Genomic DNA, 24,760 nt, shown 5'->3' with positions numbered 1-24,760 from the left:
AGAATAGAGAATTGCTAAGATATACAATTGGGGGAAGGCAGCGAGAGATGAGGATAGTAAGGGTGGCAGTGTCTGTTCTATGGAGAGCACCCTTTATAGCTCTGTCAAAACATGAGCATCTTATTCTGTAGGGGACGGAAGGTGTCCCTGATGGACTTAAGGCAGGAAAGCATTTCAGAAAGACCTCTCTGACCATGGGGAGGTTGATTGGAGGAACAAGAAGGCTTAGTCAGCGTGCAAGTCAGAGAAGGGGCAAGAGATGAGGGTATGACTTTGCAAAAGGTTTGAGAAGTAGATCTTGAGATTGGCTGAGTGTTGAGGAGGTGAAGGGGGACACTAGGGTGACTTGAAAGGTGGTTTCTGGCTTATTTGACTGTGTGCTAATTGTTTTACCAAAAGAGACTGGGAACCCATGAGAAGGAAGAATTGGTGGTGGCAGTGGCTAAGGAGAGAGAAGTGATAAATCTGATTTGGGACATGTGTAGTTTGAGGCACCCGTGAGTCATTCAGGTGTAGGTATTAGGTGGACAGTTGGAAATACTGGCTTGGGAAAAGAGTTGGGCTGGACATAGAGATATGAGAATCCCCTTTGTTTTGATAGATTAGAGTCCTCCTAGCTCACTTATTTGCCTTATATTAATGTCTGTTAATACCTACATCTCTTCTCCCCTAAATAACATAAAGTTTGAAATATTTTGTAGCTTTATACTTTTTTATATCTTCAACAGTGTCCTCAAACAGCTAGATCCCCCATACACAGTTGCTAACAGCCAGAAGAAACTTCCTCAAACCTTGCCGAAAATTCCTACATTGATCTATAAGGTACACCAAAGTTATAGTCTTCCGTCTTTCATTCATTTAACACATATTTATTGAGCATTAGGTGCTGTTGTTCAGTGCACTAGGAATGGGGCTGTGGACAGACCAGACAAGGTTCCCAGACTCAAGGAGCCTGTTAGGAGACAGACAATAAATGAACAAACAGGTAGACATGTGATGCCAGAAATTGATAACATACTACCAACGAGGTAAAACAGAAATGTAGTAGAGTGGACTGTGGGGCTGCTTTAGCTGGGGTGTGCCGAGAAGCTTCTTTAAAAAGAAAACCTTTGAGCAGAGATTTGAAGGAATTAAGGAGGTTAGCCAGGTAGGTATTTTGGAGGAGAATATTCCTGCAGATGCAGAGGAAACAGTGACTGAAAGCCCAAGTCAGCAGTGTATTTAGCATATTTGAAGAAGAGCGGAAGGCCATAGGACCAAAGCACATAATCCTGGGGAAGAATGGTAACAGAAGGAGTTGGGTCGGGGACAGTCATGTAGGCCTCACAGCACAGGGTGAGGACTTTGGATCTCAGCCTGTGAGTGATGGGGGCTATTGAAGGTTTGAGCCCCTTCAGAGGATCCTTCCCAGTGTGGTATGGAGAACAGACTGGGAAGTGGGAGGGGACAAAGTAAGAACAGGGAGACAGGAGGCTACTGTATCACTCAGATGTGACACATGAGAGTGGCTTGCACCAGCATGATAGTGGTAGAAGAGACAAAAAGTGGGTCTGACTCATGTATATATGAATAAATGTAGTGTAGAAATGAATTGCTAATGTAGGATGTAAGAGGAGAAAAGAAGTTAGGGACAATGCCATGGTTTTAGGCCTGAGCAGCTTCTAGCATGAAGATACTATTTACTGAAATGAGGAAGATGGGGAAGGTCCAAGTCCTTGTTAGATGCTAGAATATGGCCTTCCTCTTCCTAACCCCTCCCATTCCATACACCCTACTGTCTGTGCCCATCTCTATCTTTCTGACATGGCTGTTGCCCCTGCTGAAAAACCTGTGTACCAGTTGGTCCCTTTGGACACCACAGACAGGTCAGCTGTGAGGATGACATTAGATTATACAAATAAAGCCCATAGTGGGGACTCATACACAGACAGAGCTCAGGAGATGATGTTGGGCAAATAAATGAATGGAGTAAAAGGAATTTAGATGAGGGAAAATTTCTGTAGGTAATGAGCATTGAGGAAGACCATTTGGTAGGTAGGACTTGAGTTGGTGGTAATAATGATAGCTAATGTTTATTGAGTGGTTACTTTGTGACAGGTGAGTGAGATACAGTTATTTTTCCATTTCACAGATGAGGCCCAGAGAGAGTAAGTAATTTGCCCAAAGTCATCGAGCTAAAGAGTGAAGAAGCTGGCTGGAGCACAGGGCTGCAGTGGAAGGTTGGGTAGGTGTTTCTTTTTGGGAAAAATGGCACAGAGCAGGACATGTGCAAGGATAGTCTGGGACCAAGTAAATCAGGTGACTGGTACACAAGGTTTATTCTGGGAGGTAGAAAGTTAAAAGCAGTGTCTCACCCGGATGCCTGTGAGTGGGAGCCAGTGAGGTTTTTTGAGCAGGGGCAACAGCCGTGTCAGAAAGAGAGGTGGGGTCGGGCGCAGTGGCCCTCGCCTGTATTCCTAGCACTTTGGGAAGCCAAGGCGAGCGGATCACTTGAGGTCAGGAGTTCGAGACCAGCCTGGCAAACATGGTGAAACCCCAAAAATTAGCTGGGCATGGTGGTGCATGCCTGTTATCCCAGTTACTCGGGAGGCTGAGGCAGGAGAATCGCTTGAACCTGGGAGGTGGAGGTTGCAGTGAGCCGAGATCTCATCATTGCACTCCAGCCTGGGGGACAAGAGTGAAACTCCGTCTCAAAAAAAAAAAAAAAAGAAGATAGAGGTGGCCACAGAGAGTAGGGCGCGTAGAGTTGGGGGCAGGGCTAGAAGGAGGAAGGCCATGTTCTAGCATGTAAGAAGGACTTAGACTTAAAGGAATGAAGGTCTGGCCTTAGGTGATAGTGATGGGGATGAAAACAATAGTTAGAGGATGTTGCAAAAGTATAAATACCCCATGCTACTTAAATCTGTTTAGGAGCTGGGTGCGGTGGCTCACGCCTGTAATCCCAGCACTTTGGGAGGCTGAGGCAGGCAGATCACCTGAGGTCAGGAGTTCGAGACCAGCCTAGCCAACATGGTGAAACCCCATCTCTACTAAAAATACAAAAATTACCCTGGCGTGATGGCACGTGCCTGTAATCCCAGCTACCCGGGAGACTGAGTCAGCAGGAGAATTGCTTGAAACAGGGAGGTGGAGGTTGCAGTGAGCTGAGATCATGCTATTGCACTCCAGCCTGGGCAACAAAGCGAGATTCCATCTCAAAAATAAGTAAATAATCTGTTTCGGTAATGAGAGTTTGGAGAGTGAGGAATATCATGTTATCTGAGTCTGTAGTATTTCATTTCCTGAGTTTTAGTTAGAGAGTAGCAATAGTTTGGATAATGAGCAATACCTGCCTGCTTGCTATGGAAAAATGTATCTACATGTGTTTGGTTTCTGAGTCTGAGAGTGGAGGGACACCTGTAAATAAACAATCTGAGCGCACACAGAGATGTAAAGGATCAGGGTGAATTAGAACCTGGGAGACAGAAGCCGGGGCAGAGGCGAAGGAGGAGTTGGGGGTGGATAACTGCATTTGGAGACATGGTGGGTGTGACAGTTATGTGCTTGAGAGGAGATGCACCAGTGGTGCCTGGAAACTCACGGTTGGAGTTTGAGTGCACGGGGGCAGGTGTGGATTTGACAGTCATTGCCATTGAGGCTTCAAGGGCAGTGGTGAGACACACACTCTGAAGTAGGGAATTTAGAGCAATATTAAAATTAACAATTTATTAAAAATTATGTAAGATCACATATACTCATGGAAAAGAATTTGCCCTGACAAGAGAATCAAATGAAAAGTAGAAAAGTCTCCCAACTCTCACCTTGATAATGCTAGGTTGTTTCTTGCTAAGTTAGTATTTTGTTTCTTGCTATTCCTTCTAAAAAACTGTGAGTCAACCTTAAGTATACAGCTTAGGGAATTTTTACCCATTTATTCACTTATGTGACCACTGTCCATATTGAAATATAAAGCATTTCTGGTACTTTGGTCAGCTCAGATCACCATAATACAATACCAAAATATCTGTTGTTCTGGCTTAAACAGAAATTTATTTCCTCACAGTTTTGGAGGCTGGAAGTCCGAGATCAGGATGCCAGCATAGTTGGGTTCTGGTGAGGGCCCTCTTCCTAGCTGCTCAGTGTGTAGTCAAGACCTTTCTTTGATGTGTATGTGTGGGGAGAGGTAGGTGGAGGAAAGCAAGCTTTCTGGTGTGTCTAAGGGCACTTATCCCATCCTGAAGACCCCACCCACGTCACCTCATCTGAGTCTAATTACTTCCCAAAGACCCCATCTCCAAATAGCATCACATTGTGGGGTAGGGCTTCAACATAGGAAATCTGAGAGAACACAGTTCAGTCCTTAGTACCCGAAAAGCTCTGCTGTGCTTTCTCCCAATCAGCACTCCCCCTACACTCCCAAGGATAATCAGTATTCTGATCTCTAGTGCCATAGATTCGTTTTTCCTGTTTTTAAGATCCGTATAAATGGAGTCATACAGTGCTTGCTTTTTTTTTTTTTTCTTTTTGTATCTGGCTTCTTCAGCTCACAGTGATGTCTGCGAAATTCATCCATGTTCTGTGTAGTCTGTAGTTTCTTTTCCATTGCTGTGTGGTATACCAAGGTATGAATATACTGCCATAAAAAGCCCAAGTGGGATAATTCTGTACATGCAGTGGTTTTAAAATTATTATGGTAGGGACCCAGACTTTTGTTAGAATCTGCACACCTTCTGCCTCCCAAGTTGTGACAACCAAAAATGTCTCTAGCTATTGCTGAATGTCCCCTGTGGGGCAAAGTTGAGTAGCATTGGTTTAGAGAGAAGAGCCAGAGCCAAAGCGACAGGGCTTTTGGGGCCGACTTGGTGATCTGCCCCTGTTTATGCTAGTTGTAAGACAAAACTAGTATGATTCCTAAGGTTCTCTATAGAGATAATTTCCATCACCACTAAAATGGGGCTGTTTCCCAGGAAGCATCAAGTAAGTTTAAAGACCGAGTTAAAACATCTCACATTTGTAAATTCTTTAAGGTGAGCAGGCCCTTAGAGATCACCTGAGCAACCCCCTCATCAAGAGAGGATCCAGCCCCAGGGACAGAGGGCTGGCGTGGGATGGAGCCAAGCTGTAGTCCACAGCACTTTCTTCCCAGCTGGGCCTTCTGCTGGACAGCCAAGAGTTTATCAGGAAGTTACTTATGTGGATAATTTATTTTTCTTTGTGATGCCAGGTTATTACTTCTCTTTGCTCATTAAGAGGAAATAATACAAGTGATATTTTATGTATCAGGAAAGCTGATACTACGCATTCCTTATTGCAAACATTGAGTCATTGAGGGCAGTACTGCTACTAAATCACCCAAGTCTTTTTCTTCTGTCTAGGTTAATTTATTTTAGGTCTTTGTTTTCTCCAGAACTCTACCTTCTGAATAATGATAAAGTCTAACTCTTTTACTTAGTCTCACAGGGCTATAAAGAACTTTCCAACAGTTTTCTTTTTATCCTCTCCTTTCTTTTCCAGAGGCGTCTGAAACAATGATGTCTGTCAAGATTTAATTTTCTTTTGGGTTGTTGTTGTAATTGACAGCTGACAGATAATAGTAAAAAGTGGAATGATATTGTCATCTAGCTAGTTTATGTATTCAAAAGAGAGGAGAACAGAATCAGTATTTTAAACTTTTGATACCTTGAGTGGAGGTTTTTCTCATCAATCTTGGATGAGAAAGAAAGAATCATTCACAAGAATGTTGAACACCATTCTTATGTTTTACTCCTGTCATAGTCTGATTAATAAGGTTTGAGGGCAAAGTTTCTGCTTAAAATTAAATGCTAAATTTCTTTTGAATCACACCTTCATTATGGAAATCTGGATTTATAATAAAAAGCATATTTGGTAGTGGGCAATACAACATACATTTAAACATTTTAATTGTCTTCCAGAAGTTCTTACTTAATGATATAAAGTTGTGATTAAATAAGCTATAATTTGGGATTAAATATTTACTAAAAGATTTTTTGAAGCAGAGATGTTTATAATTAAATGATAAAATGTTGCCAAATTGGCAACTTGGGAAAAAAGCTAAAATAGCATTTTACAATGATATAAATCAGCAGAGTTTATAAGATACTTTTATGTATCAACAACTCCTTGAAGTAGGTAGGAATTACCATTTTTAATTGATGAGGAAATTGAGACAGAGAAATTGGGGTTTTATCTCAGAGGTAAATCAGTTTATCTGCTAGTAAATGAACAGTCTGGATTGGAACCAGGTGTTTGGGTTCACGGCGTAATCTTCTCACCCATTCTGTCTAAAATATGTTTTTATTTTCCATTTCTTTTACTGTTATTAAAAACAGTACTGTTTACTGTTATCTTACTGTTATTATTTAAAATAATCAAAAATAATTATTTAAAATAATCAAAAAAGGAAGAACATTGTCAGTTGTACATTTGGAAGAAAGGATATAAATAGCAACATCTGTTACTTTCTCTGATGTATATAAAATCTCCCCCTTTGACAACATCAAAAAAAAATAGCAGTGCTAACAACTGTCTTTTTTAGGTTGCATGATCTTTGAAGTTGAAAGAGACAATATTTGGGTATGTTACTACATACATTTTACTAAATTAGAATTCCTCAGTCAGTATTGTTTGATTATATTGAAATTCTGCAGGAAAATAGCTGATGTCATCTCCCCGTGCAAGTCAGTGAATGGAGAGAGATTTCATTAACATGGAAGAAAAGACAGATGGCTTTGTCTTTATTCTTTCATCTTTTTCTCAGCCCTTTGTATTTCTTGCATAACTGGGCTGTTTGGATTGTGGGTGATAAGGAAAAGGGAAAATTCACATGAGTTTAGTATGTTGCATTATACTAAGAGCCGTGGATTCCCTTTAGCATCCTGTGCATTAGGTCAATGGGACAGGCATCATCATTTACAAAACAGATTTCTTCCCCAAATATGCTGTCCAAATGAACAGTTTAAAGAGGAAACGAGATGGCAACACACCTATTGTGTCACTCATTTTATCTTTTTAACAATGTTTTCACACTGGGGCCTAGTTAGGGTAGCTTATCAAGTCTAGCTTAAATACCTTAGGCCCAAGGGTTGGCAAACTATGGCCTATGTGCCAGATAAACTAAGAAGGGTTTTTACATCTTTGGATCCTCGGGGGAAAAAAAATCCAGAGAAAAATATTTTATAACCATGTGAAAATTATATGAAACTCAAATTTTAGTGTTCATGATTAATGTTTTATTAAAGTTTTATTAATGTTTTGTTAAAGCCACGCCTGTTGGTTTACATATTATCTATGCCTGCTTTCAAGCTACAACAGCACAGTTGAGTAGTTCCTACAGAGCCTGGCCCACAAAAGCCCAAACTATTCACTACCTGTCCTTTTACAGAAGAAGTTTGCTCACTCTTGCCGTAGGAGACTAGAAACTGGGCAAGCGTTTGGCAGATATGTCTAGGATGGATGGCTCTGAGGCTCTTTTATAGCTTCCTTTGTTTCATTTTCCTTTTCCCTTTGTAGCTTTAGTGCTTTAATTTTCTGGAGTATATCCTGGGAGTAACATAGGCTTAAGTCTAGAGAACTAGTGAGTAACAGCTATTTCTGGGATGACTCGGTGATTCCCCAGCTTGAGAGTCCATAAGCCCTGAATGAAGGAAGAGAGGTATTCTACTTGTGGCTGATGCTTTAAAAATAAAAGAAACCAATGAACTAATAATATCAGAAAACAGAGATGTGGGATTTTAATACAATAAGCATGAATACTATAACATTAAGATTCAGACCATCTACAAAATCCTGAAGGGGCCACTCTTTGAGAATACTGATTTACAATGGTTTAGAAGTGCTTAGCTGTTTGAATATTGAAGTATCTACTCTTTCTGGCTCGATTAAATATTTAACATAGTTATTATATTCGGAATGTGGAAATGATTTTATTTTTCGTAAGACTCACATGTTAATAGTAAATGAACTGAAATTATTTTGTGCATTTTTGCTCTGCCTTTATATTTAGTTCATTTCACCTTACATGCAGTTTGGGAATTTTTTTCCACCTCATTTATGAATGTTGATATGTCCTAAAGGGACATGTGTTTTAGACACTAAATGACAGGTGAACGCAGACCAGCATGAGGAAGTAGAAGTTTGGCCAGCCCTTGGTTTAGCCCTAGGTAGGAGCTCTCTCTTTCAAACTGTGGGTTTTACTTTTTTCATTTAGTTAATTTGCTCAGCATCCTCTAGGTGTGGTGAAGAGATCTACATTATGGGACCTTCCCACTGAGAACATTCCTGATTTTTAGCATAGTGGGGTATCCTACTGCAGCTTCTGAAAAAAGGTGGGTCATTGTCCTTTGTTTGCTTGGCAGCAGCAGTGGGCCGGGGAGCTTTTTATTGAAGTGTGATGCACAAATCATGAGTCTAGATTGACTAATTTTCTGAAAAGTGAGCATACTATCAACCAACGGTTAGATCAAAAAACTGAAAATTGCCAGCCCCCTTGAAGCCTTCCTCATCCTTCCCCTTCTGTTCTTCCTCCCACAAGTGTAACCAATCCTGCCTTCTAACAGCAGTGATAAGTTTGCCATTCATTTTAAGGTTCTCAGTTGCCCAGGTTGTTGAGGAGTTTCTATGAAGGCCCAGTAGCACTTCTGCCAAGTCCTACTTATAGAGAGAGTAATTTGTTGCCCAAGGCCCTGATACTTTGCGATACTCTCTGAAGTGCCTGCCAGTGTTGCCTTGCCAAAAGATTCCCAATCATGCTCAAGGGCTTGGTCACTGCTGTCATACAGGAGCTCTAGTGCTGTTCCGCAGTCCCTGCTGGCCTATTCCTGTCCAGCCCCAATTGTGCTGCATTGACTGCTCCGGGTCCTGCTTCCGTGGTTTCTTAGTGTTGCTTCTTCCTGTGCCTCTCCTCCATAGTTCCCCAAGGATGCAGCTGGTGTCCAGGCTACATGGCCAGATTTTCCCAACACAAGGCTTGGACTTCAGTTTTTTTCCCCCATAGATCATTTTCATTGTCTCTACTGGACAAAGCTTACTGAGGTTATTTTCATGATTAGTTTTTAGTCTCTTGGGTCAAAGTTGATTTAGTGGTTTAATCTCTATATTTTGTGGCTAAATTGATATTTATTCTGTGGTGGGGATAAAAATTATCCTAAATTTATGAAATTAGCCACAAATTGAAGCATTTTAGTGCAGTGGGATGATTAATACATCAAAGTATAGATTTAGTTGCACAATGATGGTAACAAAAAATGTACAAATTTGGAAACTTTAATAAAACTTTTTTGTATAATTAATTTCTACTGGTTGAGTAATAATGCAGGACAGATCCAGTTTTTCCCAAATATAGTATTTCATACATATCTCTCTTCTTCTGTGCAGATGTGGAACAAGCTTATTTTCTTTTTACTCCTACCCTGAAGTTATGTAGCAAAATTCTTTCTATATATATCTGTTTCTTTTGGTTTGTAATTCTGTTCACCTGGTTTTTGGTCTTGGTATTTAGAGGGAAAGCACTAGTCTGGACCAAGTGTGATATGAATTCATGCCATTTAGACTGTCACTGCCTTATGCTGTGCTGCCTCAGAAATGTTAAGTATCAGTTGGTAATCTGATACCAACTGGAAGGGAATGTTTTTGTTCAGATCTCTGCTAGCTAGTGGGTGCCCATTTGGCAAGGGAGTGCAGGAAGCCTTTGAGAAGGACAGACTCTCACCAATGGAAGAAAAAACCCCTCCTATTCATTCAAAAAATGAGTACCTGCTATGTGCCAGGCACTGTTGTAGAAGCTTGGGGTACGTCAGTGATCAACACTGTGCTTGTGTAGCTTATATTCTTGCAGAGGTGACAGACAGTAAAGGAGATGGGGGATTGCTGGGGGTGGCTTGTTTTTTTAAATAGCTTTCTAGGTTGGCCTCAAAGGCAGAGTGACAGGTGAGCCAAAACAGATAGGGAGTCAGCCTTGAGTGTTTCTGGGGGAGGAGCATTCCAGTAGAGGAAACGCGGAGTGCAAAGGCTGTAAGGCAGGAATGTGCCTGATCCATTGAGGACCAGCAAAGAGGCCCCAGAGTGGCTGGCACCCATAAAAGGAGTGGAGATAGGGCTGGAGATGAGTCTGAGTGATGAGGGGAGGTGGGGCCCCTTTTGTAGGGTTTCATTCTGTACAAGAGATTTAAGCAGGAGGGATGTGATCTGATTGACTGTAAAAGGATCACTGGTTGCTGGGTTGCTATAGACTGAATAGACTGTGGGAGGCAAGGGCAGAAGCTGGGAGGTTAGGGACGGAGACTGCTGAGAGAGTCTAGGGAGGCAGCTTGTATGTGGGGAGGTGTCTAGCTAGAGATGGCGAGGACAGGCAGATTCTGGATGTATTTTGAAGGTAGATTTGAAAGGCTTTCTTGGTTGATTGGATGTAGGATGTAAGTTATGGGGCCATCATGGGTTTTGGTCCAAGCCACTGAATAATGAAGTCTTCACACACTGAGAAGGCCAAGGGGCAGGTTTTGTGGATGAAAAGTTAGAGCCCAGTTTTGGGATATTACATTTAGGATGTTGTTCAGAGATTCAACCTTTATTTTACCATTGTCAAAAACAATTCTATATAATTAACTTAAAAAAATCTTTATTAGACCACGTTAAAGTAAATGACTGATTCTGTATTAATTACTTAAACTCAAATTCATTGCTTAAAATCTTTGGGGTGGGCTGGTCATTTAAGAAGCTGAGCATTTCCTTTGTCTGACTTAGGCATGAAATATTAGTTGTATTTCTTTCTTCCTTTATCTTTCTTTGTCTTCGTTTTTAATCATAGAAAAGTTTTGTTTCATTCAGTTCTTTATTTAGGGATTTCCAAAGTTTTCCTCATGAAAGAAGTATTTTCTTTTCCTTGACTCTGTTGGAAAAATTATTTTTATCTTAGAGTAAAAATAATGAGCCGGGGGGGTGGGGTGGGGTTCCGGAGAAGGGAATGCTTTGCTTTTCTTTTCCCTTTCTGGTGAATGACCATGGTTTTGTGTAATTAGTAGAATGTCATTGGCCTTGAACATTCCTGAGAAAACACATTTCTCTATCAGGCCGGAGTAGTTGTTTAAAAATGCCCATCTCCTCAAAATTCTTGTGTTTCCTCCTCTCTCCCCGAGGATACCTTCCTAATTCTCCCATCTCCATTTTCTCACAACAAAGATTGCGAATTACAGCCTGATTATATTGGGTCAAAAAAATTACAATATTTGTTTAGAAACTTGAGGTTAAGAGTTATTGTGTACGTCAATTTTTGTTGAAGATTAAAGTCAGCTTGGAACTTCATAAAGAATACCAAAGTGTCTTTATGTTTACTCCAGCTGAGCTATTTTTGTTTTAACCTTGTGCCTTTGCCTTTAAAGTTATTGTCCTTTAATGCTCATTTTTAAAAGTTCTTAATGGATTTATGGCAGTAACAGTGTCCTTTTGACAATTAACCTGTGCTTCATAGCTGACATATAATTATTCGCCAACATGGCAAAACCCATCTCTACTAAAAATACAAAAAAGCCGGTAGTGTCACCCCGACTGGGTGTGGTGGTGCACGCCTGTAATCCCAGCTACTTGGGAGGCTTAGGCATGAGAATTGCTTGAATCTGGGAGGCGGAAGTTGCCGTGAGTCAAGATCGTACCACTGCACTACAGCCTGGCTGACAGAACAAGACTCTGTCTCCCAAAAAAAGGAAAAAAAAGTATAACAAGAGCTATTGTACAAGTAATTTTTTAATGGAAGATTTTCTTCTTAACCTTTTAGCAATGTAAAATTTTTTTTTTTTTTTCAAGACAGAGTCTCACTCTATTGCCCAGGCTGGAATGCAGTGGTGTGATCTTGGCTCACTGCAATCTTCCCCCGCCCTGGGTTCAAGTGATTCTCCTGCCTCAGCTTCCCGAGTAGCTGGGATTATAGGTGTGTGTCACCACGCCCAGCTAATTTTTGTATTTATAGTAGAGATAGAGGTTTCACCACGTTGGCCAGGCTGGTCTCGAATTCCTGACCTCAGGCGATCTGCCCGCCTCGGCCTCCCAGAGTGCTGGGATTACAGGCGTGAGCCACTGTGCCCAATTTTCTTACCATGGTGCTACTTTTTATCTTCTGTTGATTTAATTAGTGGTAGGAGTTAAAAACATTCTCTTGGTCAAGAACCTTATATAAGAATAGTGCAGTATATATTCTGTACTATTGGCTTTTCTAAAAGTAGCAGGTACAGTAACAAATCTAATGTCCTGAATGTCATATATAACAAGCAGGCACAGATCTGTGCTCTCAGTAACCTTGTAAGATAAAGAATGTGTGAATGGAGACCTGGACATGAGTATTTAAAAAAAAGAAAAAAAGAAGAATTTCTTCTATGTTAGTGAAGGAGCCGGTGTGTTAGAGTAACAGTAGGGGAGAGAGGGAGAGTTAGTGGTGGTTAGTCTGAAGAATGCCTATGTTTTCCTGGTCTTGGTTCAGCCAAATCACAGTAGAGAGTATTCTGGGCATGTAACTCAGCCTCTGTGGATTGGAATTTGTTCTTCTTTCTTTGTTCCTCACAGAGTGGTTGTGAGGATCATTTGAGATAAGGTCTTATAAATTGCCTGGTGCTTTTGGGGTGCTTAGAAAAACACATTCCTTAGTGTTTTTCTAAGATGGGTGGAGAATAAGAGGTGCAGGTTGACTGTTCTTTAAGCCTCCTAGAGGTTGCCACAATGGTTTCCATTTCCTTATCTGCTTTGAGTCTGTGGAAGGAGGCAGGAATTCTGGTCTGTGACTTGATATCTCTGTGCATTTGTTCTGATGGCAGGAATCAATCTCGGGGCTGTCAATACGCACAGAAATGATCTGTTTTTTCACAGCCTGACTCATTTTCTCTGTCAGGTCTGTTCTTGGGCTATGTTCAGGAACAAATCCTGCTTGTTGATGAGCTGTGTCCTCGTCTGTTTACAAAAAGTTCTGCTGTTTTGTTAAGCTTGTAACAGATTCAGGCAGTGTTTGAAACCTGTCTTTCCCTTGATTTAGATCTTTTCATTTTTTTCTCCCATCTAGGATCTGCATCTCCAATGGATACTGAGGGGTTTGGTGAGCTCCTTCAGCAAGCTGAACAGCTTGCTGCTGAGACTGAGGGCATCTCAGAGCTTCCCCATGTGGAACGGAACTTACAGGAGATCCAGCAGGCAGGCGAGCGCTTGCGTTCCCGTACCCTCACACGCACGTCCCAGGAGACGGCAGATGTCAAGGCGTGAGTACTGGTAGAGAGGCGGCATTAGTACTGGGTGGCTTGGGGGCAGGATCTGTTTCTTCTTTCCCGCCTTGAATTCAGATCCAATCTGTGAATGACAGCCACTAGCCAGATTATTGGGAACTCAGAAAGGTGTTGTAAACAGGACAGCAGCCTTGGTTTGTTTCCCTGCCTCTCAGGTTTTCTAGCCTGCCTGCCTCACCAAGTTATGAGCCGATATCACAGGGAGAGATGATCACAAGGTGGGAGGGGGTGAAAGAGCTCTGTCGTGCTGAATCTGGTCACAGTAGTTCCTGCTTGGGTTCAATGACCATTGGGTCATAAATGGCTCCCGTTATGTTAATACATATGGGCCCCACAGATAAGTTTTACCTTCAAAGCCAGAGAGCACTCAGTGATGAGGACAGTTTTTAAGAGCATTTGGAAGAAATTGATGAGCAGTTAGTGACGAGAAACCATCCAAGTGAGGAGTGATTCTGTCTGCTTGTTGTCAGTGACCCGGGAGGCTGCTTCTGAAAGGCTTTGGAAATACAGTGCCCCCAGCTGATTGTAGAACAGGAGAGTGGGTGAGCCCCAAGAGAGTGCAGCTGGGGAAAAGTGCTGACTGACTGGGCTGGCAGCCACTGCTGCCACACGGCATCAGTTGGGCTGTTGATTCCACAAACATGTGTTTAAGGTTCACGTTGTGCCAGGTCTGGACCATCTCTGGGGCAACAACCATGAATTAGACATGGTTCTTGCTCTCAAGGAGCTTATAATGTGGGGAGTGGGGCAGAAAAAGACTATGCTGCTTTCCTTAAGAAATTTGATTTACTGATTATTTACTGTGTGTTACAAGCTTGGCTAGACGTAAGATTTTGCTTAATTTTCACAACCATCATTAGGCTACAATCTCCACATTACAGTTGAGCAACAAAGGCTCAGAGAAGGCAAGTAACTCTTCCAGATCACATAGCTGGCAAGTGGTAAAGTCAGGATTCAAACCTAGTGAGGTTGACTCCAGAGTGCATACTCCTCTGATTGTGATGGAAGGGCATGGGAGGATGGAGAGGGTGCTGCTACTTGTGCCTTTGATGGGTCTGGAAAGACACTGAGATTCTGTGCAGGCAATATGGAAAATTGTCAGTCTTCTCCTCAGTCTTTATTCCTTGAACTTGAGAAAGAACTAAGTGCTGGTGTTAACGTGGGACATTGTCTGCTCTAAGCATTTAACAGATGTCACAGGAGTATTATGTAGGAGTGGGCTACATTCCTGTTCTTGAGAGCTGAATGTTTTGGCTGCTCTGTCGAGTCAGTAAGGATGTTGTGGAAATTCTTCTGTAGGCCTCCCCAAAATGTTATTTTCTAAAATAACTAGTTGATTTTGGTTCTGTTGGCATTGGTAAAAGCAAGTCAGAGGAACCCTGGCAGGGATTTTTTACCCTGCAGCCTTGCAGCTAAATGCAGCCAACTGTTTCCCTACACTGCTTTCTCACAGCCCAACCAGCCTTTAGACACTTCTGCTAACTTGCCTTCCCTCCAGGCTCCTTACCTGCTACTCCTGGCTGCCTGCAGTTAGCCCCAGTCTTGAGCATGCAGGCTCTGTGCTGTATGCAAAGATACTGCTGGAGCGAAAGGCCCATGATGCCAGCTTAGTTGCTATAGTTATAATTTAATTGCATCAGCTTTACAGCCTATTAAGAGCAAAAAGGGAAAATGTTTTCTTGGTAACAATTATCGGTCATGCTCTCTTTCTTGTAAATTTCCATTCTTTTTCATTTCTTTCTACCTTAAATTCATTATTTTAGGGAGGAGGAAGTTGGAATGTTGAAAGAATGGGTATAGGGTGGGGCAGGTGCTTAAAAAGAAACCAAAGGGCTGATGACTGTATTTTTCCATCTTCTTGATAGGCAGAGACATAAAGTGTGGCGTGAATATTTTAGTACATACAAGATGAGGGCAGAAGAGAGAACTGAGTAGGAAAAATTTTCTTACATGAAATAAGTTTTGAAAGAAAATTCTGTTTTTAAGATTTTAGATTGTAGATTTAAGATTGAAATGTTATGTGCCAAATTTATTTATTTGTCCAAATACACTGTGTTGAATATTTTGTTTTAGAGAATAGCTTTGATAGCTTTTTTTATGTGTGTGTTTGATCTTTTACAATTGTTAAATTTTTTCCACACATAAAGAAGAGTATGCTTAACATATATAAAAATGTAAATTGGAGTTTACAGCCCATGAGCCACATCCAGCCTTGAAGTTTTGTTAGGACACAGCCAGGCTTATTTGTATTGTCTGCTGCTTTTGTGCTACAGTATGACAGTTGAGTAGTTTTGACAGAGATCATGTGCCCTGCAAAGCCTGAAATGTTTACTATCTGCTATTTACAGAAAAAGTTTGCTGACTCCTGGTATAAATAATAAAATGAATGAATACCTATGTGCACATTGATCAACTGAAACAGAATATTGAGCTGGGTGCCATGGCTCGTGCCTGTGACCCCAGCACTTTAGGAGGCTGAGGCAGGTGAATCGCATGAACTCAGGAGTTCAAGACCAGCCTGGACAACATGGCAAAATCCATCTACAAAAAATTAGCTGGTCATGGTAACACACACCTGTAGTCCCAGCTACTCGGGAGGCTGAGGTAGGAGGATTTGCTTGAGCCCAGGAGGTTGGAGGGTGCCCATTATCAATTGCATACCCCTCTTTTCTCATCAAAGACACCGCACTAGATTTTTCCATTCAAACTCTGAAATCAGGCAAGCTAGAGGTGTATAAAGAAAAAGCCAGTAGTCACTCTTTCTCCCTAACTTTGTCATCCAGCGTAACCAATGTTACCAATTTATTTTTTCACATACTTCTCCATGTTCACGCAAAGCATATATAAACATTTTTACCCCAAAGTTTTCCAGCAAATTATAACTCTCCTTGTGATAATACTATAAGCTGTTGTTTAAGCTCTTACTGTTTGTCAGGCGCTGTGCCATACACTTTACACGCATTATATAATTTCTTTTTAAAATAACCCTGTGAAAGTGTTATCTGTATTTTAAACTTGAGGAAAGTCAAATAGTGAGTGGCCAAGCCAGAATTTCAAATCCAACTTAGTAAGAATTCCTCATATTTGTATGCTACTTTTCAGTTTCTGAAGGATTGTCACAGGCACTCTCCTGACTGGTCTGCAGTGCCTGAGAGGTAGGATAGGCAGTTTCCCCCACATTGAACAGAGGAAGAAACTGAGGCTTAGAAAGGTGATGTATCTAATATTTTCAGTAAGTGACAGGTGAGACTTGAACCCAGGCCTCTTGACATTTTATATGCTTCCCATGTATGCAGGGAACAGTCCTTGTCCTTCTACTCTCCTGGAACTGGAAGGAGACTCCAGCTTCCATGACTTTCTGCTCATGTGGGACTGCCTGGCTTTTGGGAATTGAAACAGGTAGAAGGCAGGGAATGTTCTTAAGGATTTTTCCACCCTTACAGACTGAAAGTTTCTAGTACAGGCTTTATTTATAAAGCCATCCCTACCCTAGATTCCCTGTCTCCTTCATCAGTCCTTTCTCTCCCTGCATATGCATCGTATAAGCCATACACTGCATAAGCCACACACTGAACAGTTTCTACAGATGTCAACCACTTAAATGACCTTTCTTTTCTAACAATTCTAGTAGCTAATTTTTAAATTCTGAGGTTCTCAAAATCCTGATATACATTAAAATTATTTTGGCACTGGATACATTCTTATGTGTCTCTGGTACAGTACAGCACCATGGGACAAAATTTAGACATAACTAGCAAAATTGACCCAGCAATTCCACTTCTAGGGTTTTGTCCCAAAGATATACTGGTAAAAAACACACACAAGAAAACCCTGTGCACAGGGATATTCATTACAGCATTATTTGTAATAGCAAAAATTGAAAACAAACAAATGTCCATCAGTAGATGACTAGTGGAATAATTTAGTATGTCTATGTAGTAGAGTACTCTTCAGTAGTACAAAGGAATGAGAATATACAGTAATATGGAGTGATTCCAGGACATATTATTAAGTAAAAAATGCAGGGTAGAAAAAAGTGTTTAGTACTCTATCATTTGTATAAGAAAGCAGGTGAAAGACATCCCATGTTCATGGATCAGAAGACTTAATAGTAAGATATTAATACTCCCTAAATTGGTCTACAGATTCAGCACAGTCTCTATCAAAATCCCAGCTGGGATTTTTTGCAGAAAGTGACAAGTTGATTCTAAAATCCATATAGAGATACAAGAGACCTAGATAGCCAAAACAATCTTTAAAAAGCAGAAGAAAGTTGGAAGAATCACACTTGCAATTTCAGAAATTACTACAGAGTCACAGTAATTAAGACTATGGTACTGGCATAAGGATAGACATGTAGATTGATGGAATGGAATTATTAATCCAGATAAATAAACCCATGTGTCTGTGATCAGCTGATTTTCAACAAGGGTACCTAGACCATTCATTGTGAAAAGAACAGTCTTTTTTTTTTTTTTTTTGGAGACGGAGTCTTGCTCTGTCGCCCAGGCTGGAGTGCAGTGGCTCGATGTCTGCTCACTGCAGGCTCCGCCTCCCGGGTTCATGCCATTCTCCTGCCTCAGCCTTCCGAATAGCTGGGACTGCAGGCGCCCGCCACCGTGCCTGGCTAATTTTTTTGTATTTTTAGTAGAGACAGGGTTTCACTGTGTTAGCCAGGATGGTCTCGATCTCCTGACCTCGTGATCCGCCCGCCTTGGCCTCCCAAAGTGCTGGGATTACAGGCGTGAGCCACCGCGCCCGGCCAGAACAGTCTTTTCAACAAATGATGCTAGGACAGTCATGTCAGAAGGACCCAGAAACCAAGGTGAAGAGGCTTCTACTGGCCAAAGATGAGATTATTTGATCATCAATTAGGATAATAACTGCATTGGATTGAAACGTATCAAATATGTTTAAAATTTATGAGTTTATATACTAAAACAAAACTCATTGATCACCTTTGGAGAATGCTAGAGAACCAACTCATTATTCAGGGTAATTACATAGTTGATTTTAGAGTTTCTTGGAATGGAAGTATTCCAGCTAATAAAGATGGAATTAGGATAGCACTATTTTGCAACTACAGAGGAGTAAATGGATCTAAGCAATCATCATCAAGACTGCAAATATTTCAGATAGAGATAACCAGATATTAAATACCTCTTGATGAAAAGTATATAGTAATCTAGCCATAGAAATAGTGGCACCTCAATCTAATCAAACCCTTGGAACTTTGAATTTGCAGGAAATACAGAGGACAAAGGAGCATGTTGAATGATATCATGGGGATTCCATCAGTAAAACGTTTTCTGTGGGAAACTATAGCCTTGCTACTTTGAGTGTAGTCAATGGATCAACAGCATCAGCATCAACCATGAGCTTTTTAGTAATGGAGACTTTCAGGCTCCATCCCAGACCTATTAAATCAGAATCTACATTTTTAACAAGCTTTCCAGGTGATTCATATGCACTTTTTTTTTTCTACTCTGTACCTTTGTCATCACATGTACATTTAAAGCTTGAGTAACACTGCTTTACAAGATAAATAATCCAGAATCTTCAACAAAGATTATAAGAAAAAAATGAGATGGAGGGGCAACCTATTGATGAAAAGAAATTTAAGAGGCATATTAATCATCCACAAGTAGAGACTTTATTTGGATTTCATTTAAAGAAACAGAACTTTAAAAGTTGTGAAAAAATTAGGCAATATCTTGGATATAACAAATAAGCATATTTGTTGATAGAGAAAAATAGGTAGGGATGTAGATGAAACAGGGTTGGCTACGACATGTGAATTGTTGGGGCTGGGTGATGGGTATAAGGAGGTTTACTATTTTAATTTTTTTTTTTTTAAATGAAGAAAAGAGGTTTAATTGATTCACATTTTCACAGGGTGTACAGGAAGCCTGGCTGGGGAAGTCTTAGGAAACTTACAATCATGGCAGAAGGTGAAGGGGAAACAGGCACATCTTCACATGGTGGGGCAGGATAGAGGGTGAAGGGGGAAGTGCTACATACTCTTAAACAACCAAATCTTATGGGAACTCACTGTCATGAGAACAGCAAAGGGGAAGTCTGCCCCTATGGTCCAGTTATCTCCCACTGGGTGCCCCCTCCAACATTGAGGATTACAGTTTGACATGAGATTTGGGTGGGGACACAGAGCCAAACCATATCATTCCACATCTAGCCCCTCCCAAATCTCATGTCCTTGTCACATTTCAAAGCACAGTCATGGCTTCCAAATAGACCCCCCAATGTCTTAACTCATTCTAGCATTAACTCAAAAGTCCAAGTCCAAAGTCTCATCTGGGACAAGGCGCATCTCTTTGCCTATGAGCCTGTAAGACCAAAAACAAGTTAGTTACCTCCAAGATACAATGGGGGTACAGGCATTGGGCAAATGTTCCCATTCCAAAAGGGAGAAATTGGCCAAAACACAGGGGCTACAGACCCCATGCAAGTCCAGAACCCAGAAAGGCATTCATTAAATTTTAAAGCTCCACAATAATTTTCTTTGACTCCATGTCTCACATCCAAGCACACTGATGCAAGGGGTAGGCTCCCAAGACCTTGGGCGTCTGTGCTCCTTTGGCTTTGCAGGGTACAGCCCCCTTGGCTGCTTTCATGGACTAGTGTTGAGTGCCTGTGGCTTTTCTAGGCACATGGTGCAAGCCGTCAGTGGGTCTGCCATTCTGAGTTCTGGAGGATGGTGGCTTTTTTCTCACAACTCCACTAGGCAGTGCCCCAGTGGGGACTCTTTGTGGGGGCTGCAACCCCACATTTTCCCTCCACACTGCTTAGTAGATTCTTCATGAGGGCTCTGCCCCTGTAGCCGACTTCTGCCTGGATATCCACACATTTCTCTACATTCTCTGGTAGCTATTCGGAGGCTCCCAAAATTTTGTGTTTTTAATTTTTTTCTATAATAGCTTTAAACAAGTGGAACACTACAATGGCTGTAATCAAAAAGATAATAACAAGTGTTGGTGAGGATGTGGGAAAAATTGGAATCTTTATACATTGCTGGTGGGAATGTAAAATGGTATAGTTGCTTTGGAAAACAGTCTGGCATTTCCTCAAAAAATTAAGCATAGGGTTATATGACCCAGCAATTCCACTCATAGGTATATACCTAAGAGAAATAGAAATGTATACTCACACAAAAACTTGTGAAGGAATGTTCATGGCAACTTTTAAAAATAATAGCCAAAAGCGGAAATAATCCAAATGCCCATCCACTGATGAATGGATACATAAAATGTGGTATGTCCATGCAGTGGAATACTATTTGGCAATAAAAAGGAGTGAAGTACTAATACATGTTTCAACATGAATGAACCTTGAAAGCATTATGTTAAATGAAAGAAGCCAGTTAGAAAGACTGTATATTGTGTGATTGCATTTATGAGCAATGTCCAGAATAGGCAAATTTATAGAGACAGAAAGTAGATTAGTAGTTGCTAGGGTATGGGGGAGGTTTGGGGGGAAATGGGGAATCACCACCTATTGGTCAGGGGTTGCTTTTTGGGGTGATTAAAATATTCTAAAATTGATTATAGTGATGATTGTACAATTTTATGACTACATAAAAATCACTGAATTGTAGGCCAGGCTGGTCGCTCACGCCTGTAATCCCAGCACTTTGGGAGGCTAAGGTGGGTGGATCACTTGAGCCTGGAGTTCAAGCCCAGCTTGGCCAACATGGAGAAACCCTTTCTCTAGTAAAAATACAAAAATTAGCTGAGTGTGTTGGTGTGCACCTGTAGTCCCAGCTACTTGAGAGGCTGAGGTACAAGAATTGCTTGAACCTGGGAGCTGGAGGTTGCAGAGAGCTGAGATTGCACCACTGCACTCCATCCTGGGCAACAGAGTGAGACTCTGTCTCAAAATAAATAAGTAAATAAATAACCAAATTGTATACTTTAAATGATAAATTATAAAGCTGGGTGCAGTGGCAAGCATCCTTAGTTCCTGCTACTTGGGAGGCCAAGACAGGAGGATCTCTTGAGCCCAGGAGTTTGAGTCCAAGATTAATCACAACTAATCACAGTCATTGGGAGGAAAGTTTGGACTAGGTTACTCCTGAAGATAGGTGATTCTAATGTGCAGCCAGGGTTGAGACCCACTCTTTTTTTTTTTTTTAATTTTAAAAAATTTTACTTTAAGTTCCAGGATACATGTGCAGAATACCCAGGTTTGTTACATAGATATATATGTGCCGTGGTGGTTTGCCATACTTACCAACCCATCATCTAGGTTTTAAGGCCTGCAAGCATTAGGTATTTGTCCTAATGCTCTCTCTCTCCTTGCCCCCCACCCCCTGACAGGCTCCGATGTGTATTGTTCCCCTCCCTGTGTCCATGTGTTCTCAGTGTTCAACTCCCACTTATGAGTGAGAACATGCAGTGTTTGGTTTTGTGTTCCTGTGTTAGTTTGCTGAGAATGATGGGTTCCAGCTTCATCCAGCTCCCTGCAAAGGACATGAACTCATTCTTTTTGATGGCTGCATAGTCTTCCGTGGTGTATATGTGCCACATTTTCTTTAACCAGTCTATCATTGATGGGCATTTGGGTTGGTTCCAAGTCTTTGCTGTTGTAAATAGTGCTGCAGTAAACATACATGTGCATGTGTCTTTATAGTAGATGATTTGTAATCCTTTGGGTATATACTCAGTAATGGGATTGCTGGGTCAATGGTATTTCTGTTTCTAGATCCCTGAGGAATTGCTACACTGTCTTCCACAATGGTTGAATTAATTTACACTCCCACCAACAGTGTAAAAGCATTCCTATTTCTCCACAGCCTTGCCAACATCTATTGTTTCCTGACTTTTTAATAATCGCCATTCTGATTGGCATGAGATGGTATCTCATTGTGGTTTTGATTTGCATTCCTCTAATAATCAGTGATACTGAGCTTTTTTTCATATGTTTGTTGGCTGCATAAATGTCTTCTTTTGAGAAGAGAGACCTACTCTTTTAGAGAGTTAACTAGGATTATTAGAGGAGAGAGGCAAGATATGGCAACCTGGAGGGAAAGCCCCGGGGATGGCATCATAGTTGACCTGGAAGAGACAAAAATCTATAGGAAGGAACCTCTGGGTAAATGTAATCTGTTGCTGTAGTATTTATTGTATTAGAACTACATGTTCGAAATCCTTTCTCTTCTCCAGTAAGTCTGTTAGTTAGGGATTGAAACTTTTAGGTGTTATACCTGTAGGTGTTAGGGTTACATGTGCTCCCAAATTCTCTGACTACTAAGTTACTCAAAGTGAACACAAATGTTATCAGTGAGAGTTTTCGGTACTAATTTATAATCTAAAAACAGTCTACAAATTAATGGGCTGGATGTGGTGGTTCACGCCTGTAATCCCAGCACTTTTGGAGGCTGAGGTAGGAGGATCGCTTGGCCAGGAGTTTGAGACCAGTCTGGGCAACAGAGCAAGACCCTGTCTGAAAATAAAATAAAATAAAATAGAAGAATGGAATGGAGTGGAGTGGAGAGTGGAGAGTGGTGGAATAGACATTGAGTTCCCCTAAGTTTCTTTTTTCCAGAGAGTGTTCTAGATATTAGTGCAACCTTTTCTTTAAAAAACAACCCGTGTTACGTTGCCCCAGGTGAGTAGAAATAAAGATGGCTATATTATTCCCATTTCTCTTCAAAAGCATTTACTGATCAGATAACAGCCTCCTATATTATTAGACTGGGCAGCAGAGAGGGAACCTGCAGATGTGCTGAACATGGCGTTTGGCTTTTGAAGGGAAGCCGTGGAGAACTGGCCTTGAATTCTGGTTTGATTGCCCCTGGGCAAATCATTGATCACCTTGAACCTTTAGTTTCCTTAGCTCATGAATGACGTTTATACTAGATTACTCCTGAAACTTCTACAATGTTGTAGTTCACTATATCCATCTACAGAGGCTGTAAGTGTAGGATGGTGGTTAAGAGTTGTGCTATACAACCCGGGAGGCTGAGGCAGGAGAATCACATGAACCTGGGAGGTGGAGGTTGCAGTGAGCCGAGATCATGCCACTGCAATCCAGTCTGGACGACAGAGTGAGACTCGGTCTCAGAAAAAAAAGAAAAGCGTTGTGCCACAGAACTAGATGACCTGCCTCTGCCACTTCCTGACTCTGTGACTTTGGGCAAGCTGGCTAACCTCTTTGTACCTTAGTTCTCTCATCCATAAAATGGGGATGAATGATAGCATGTACCTCATGGGTTTCTTTACTATGACATGTTTGGAGCAGTCTAGTCTGTGGTAGTAGTATCGTTTTATTCTAGACAAGGCTCTCAAATTCAGGCATGATTAGAACTTGAATCTGTTACTACAAAGTACAGTGTTATGGCTCTTATTCCAGGTGATCTCTATGGAAAGATATAAAACAACTATGTAAAAGTGTCTGGACAGTATATAGGAAGTTTTGAATTAAAAATACTCTCCAGTATTTGATGAAGCATATTAGATGTCCTAATCCTACTTTTCCCCTTACCTGTATCTCCCTATTCTATATCCTCACATAGGTCAGTTCTCCTCGGGTCTCGGGGACTTGACATATCTCACATCTCCCAGCGATTGGAGAGTTTGAGTGCAGCCACCACCTTTGAGCCTCTTGAGCCTGTGAAGGACACTGACATTCAGGTAAGGGCTGCCAAGTGCAGGTGGAACCCAGAGCATATAACCCAGGCTGAAGACCATGGCCCTTTATTAACCAGCAGATTGAGGAATTTCAGTTTTCTTTGTTAATTTTCTTCTTCCTCAGATATTAAGAGAACAGTAAATTCAGCTTTGGAGGTATAGTGGAAAACATTGGGTTATTTTCAGAGCTCTCTGTGTGGCTGAATTTAAGAAAGCAATTCCAACCTGCACTTTTTAGATTATTATAATTAGGAGAACAGATTTCTCTTCCTTCCTTGGGCTTAATCCAAGGCTCAGAGACATTAGTCGCAAGTTTCTTTCACTTTCTTTGCTAGATCTCAAATAATTTTACTATTCGTCTTCCACATTTCTTTTTTACATCTTACTTGTATTGGTTGGCAAAGAGCTGGGGAAAACTTAGAGTACTATTTACTGAAACCTACTCAATGATTTCCAAGAAGTGTTTGGCTGCATTAGTGGCACCAGGAAATAGTCTAATAGAGCACTCCAGTCTCATTTAACCAAATATGCCACAAGCAATTGATAGCTGTTTTAATCTAATCAGAAACTGACATAAAATTGTTAAGGAAAAAACTCACGGTCTGTTTAGTTTTTGAGGAATTGGAACACTGCATTTGCATTAGAGTGAAGGGACAGTGGGGCACCATTTTATTTTTTTTATCATTGATTTACCTGAAAATGAAAGGATGCCTCCTGCAGAGGCAAATTCTAGTAGAAATGGGCAATATTATTTGGGCTCAATTTGAATTAATACTCTCTACCCCAGTAACCTTCCTAAGAACCATTTTAGTCCATCTAATGGCCACATTTCTGCTGCATTTATTTGAATTCAGAAACCTA

The 24,760-nt window shown here is 41.1% G+C and overlaps 1 protein-coding gene across 4 annotated transcripts in view; it reads left to right on the top strand.

The window, feature by feature from the left end:
• The window catches only part of NUP93 (nucleoporin 93), a 113,930-nt gene that overhangs the window by 3,076 nt on the left and 86,094 nt on the right, over window positions 1-24,760 (top strand). For 2 of the 4 annotated variants that reach the window (XM_063611876.1, XM_063611877.1), the window contains exons 2-4: window positions 729-822; window positions 13,037-13,229; window positions 23,785-23,902. In XM_063611876.1, coding sequence (XP_063467946.1) covers window positions 13,051-13,229; window positions 23,785-23,902 — 297 coding nt within the window. In that variant the 5' untranslated portion in view covers window positions 729-822; window positions 13,037-13,050. The remainder of the gene's footprint in view (window positions 1-728; window positions 823-13,036; window positions 13,230-23,784; window positions 23,903-24,760) is intronic. The other 2 variants (XM_063611878.1, XM_055233132.2) reach the window with 1 other exon arrangement.

The sequence above is a fragment of the Symphalangus syndactylus genome, chromosome 11 (genome assembly GCF_028878055.3).
Source record: "Symphalangus syndactylus isolate Jambi chromosome 11, NHGRI_mSymSyn1-v2.1_pri, whole genome shotgun sequence".
NCBI lineage: Eukaryota > Metazoa > Chordata > Mammalia > Primates > Hylobatidae > Symphalangus > Symphalangus syndactylus.
This window is presented reverse-complemented; position numbering and strand designations above follow the sequence as displayed.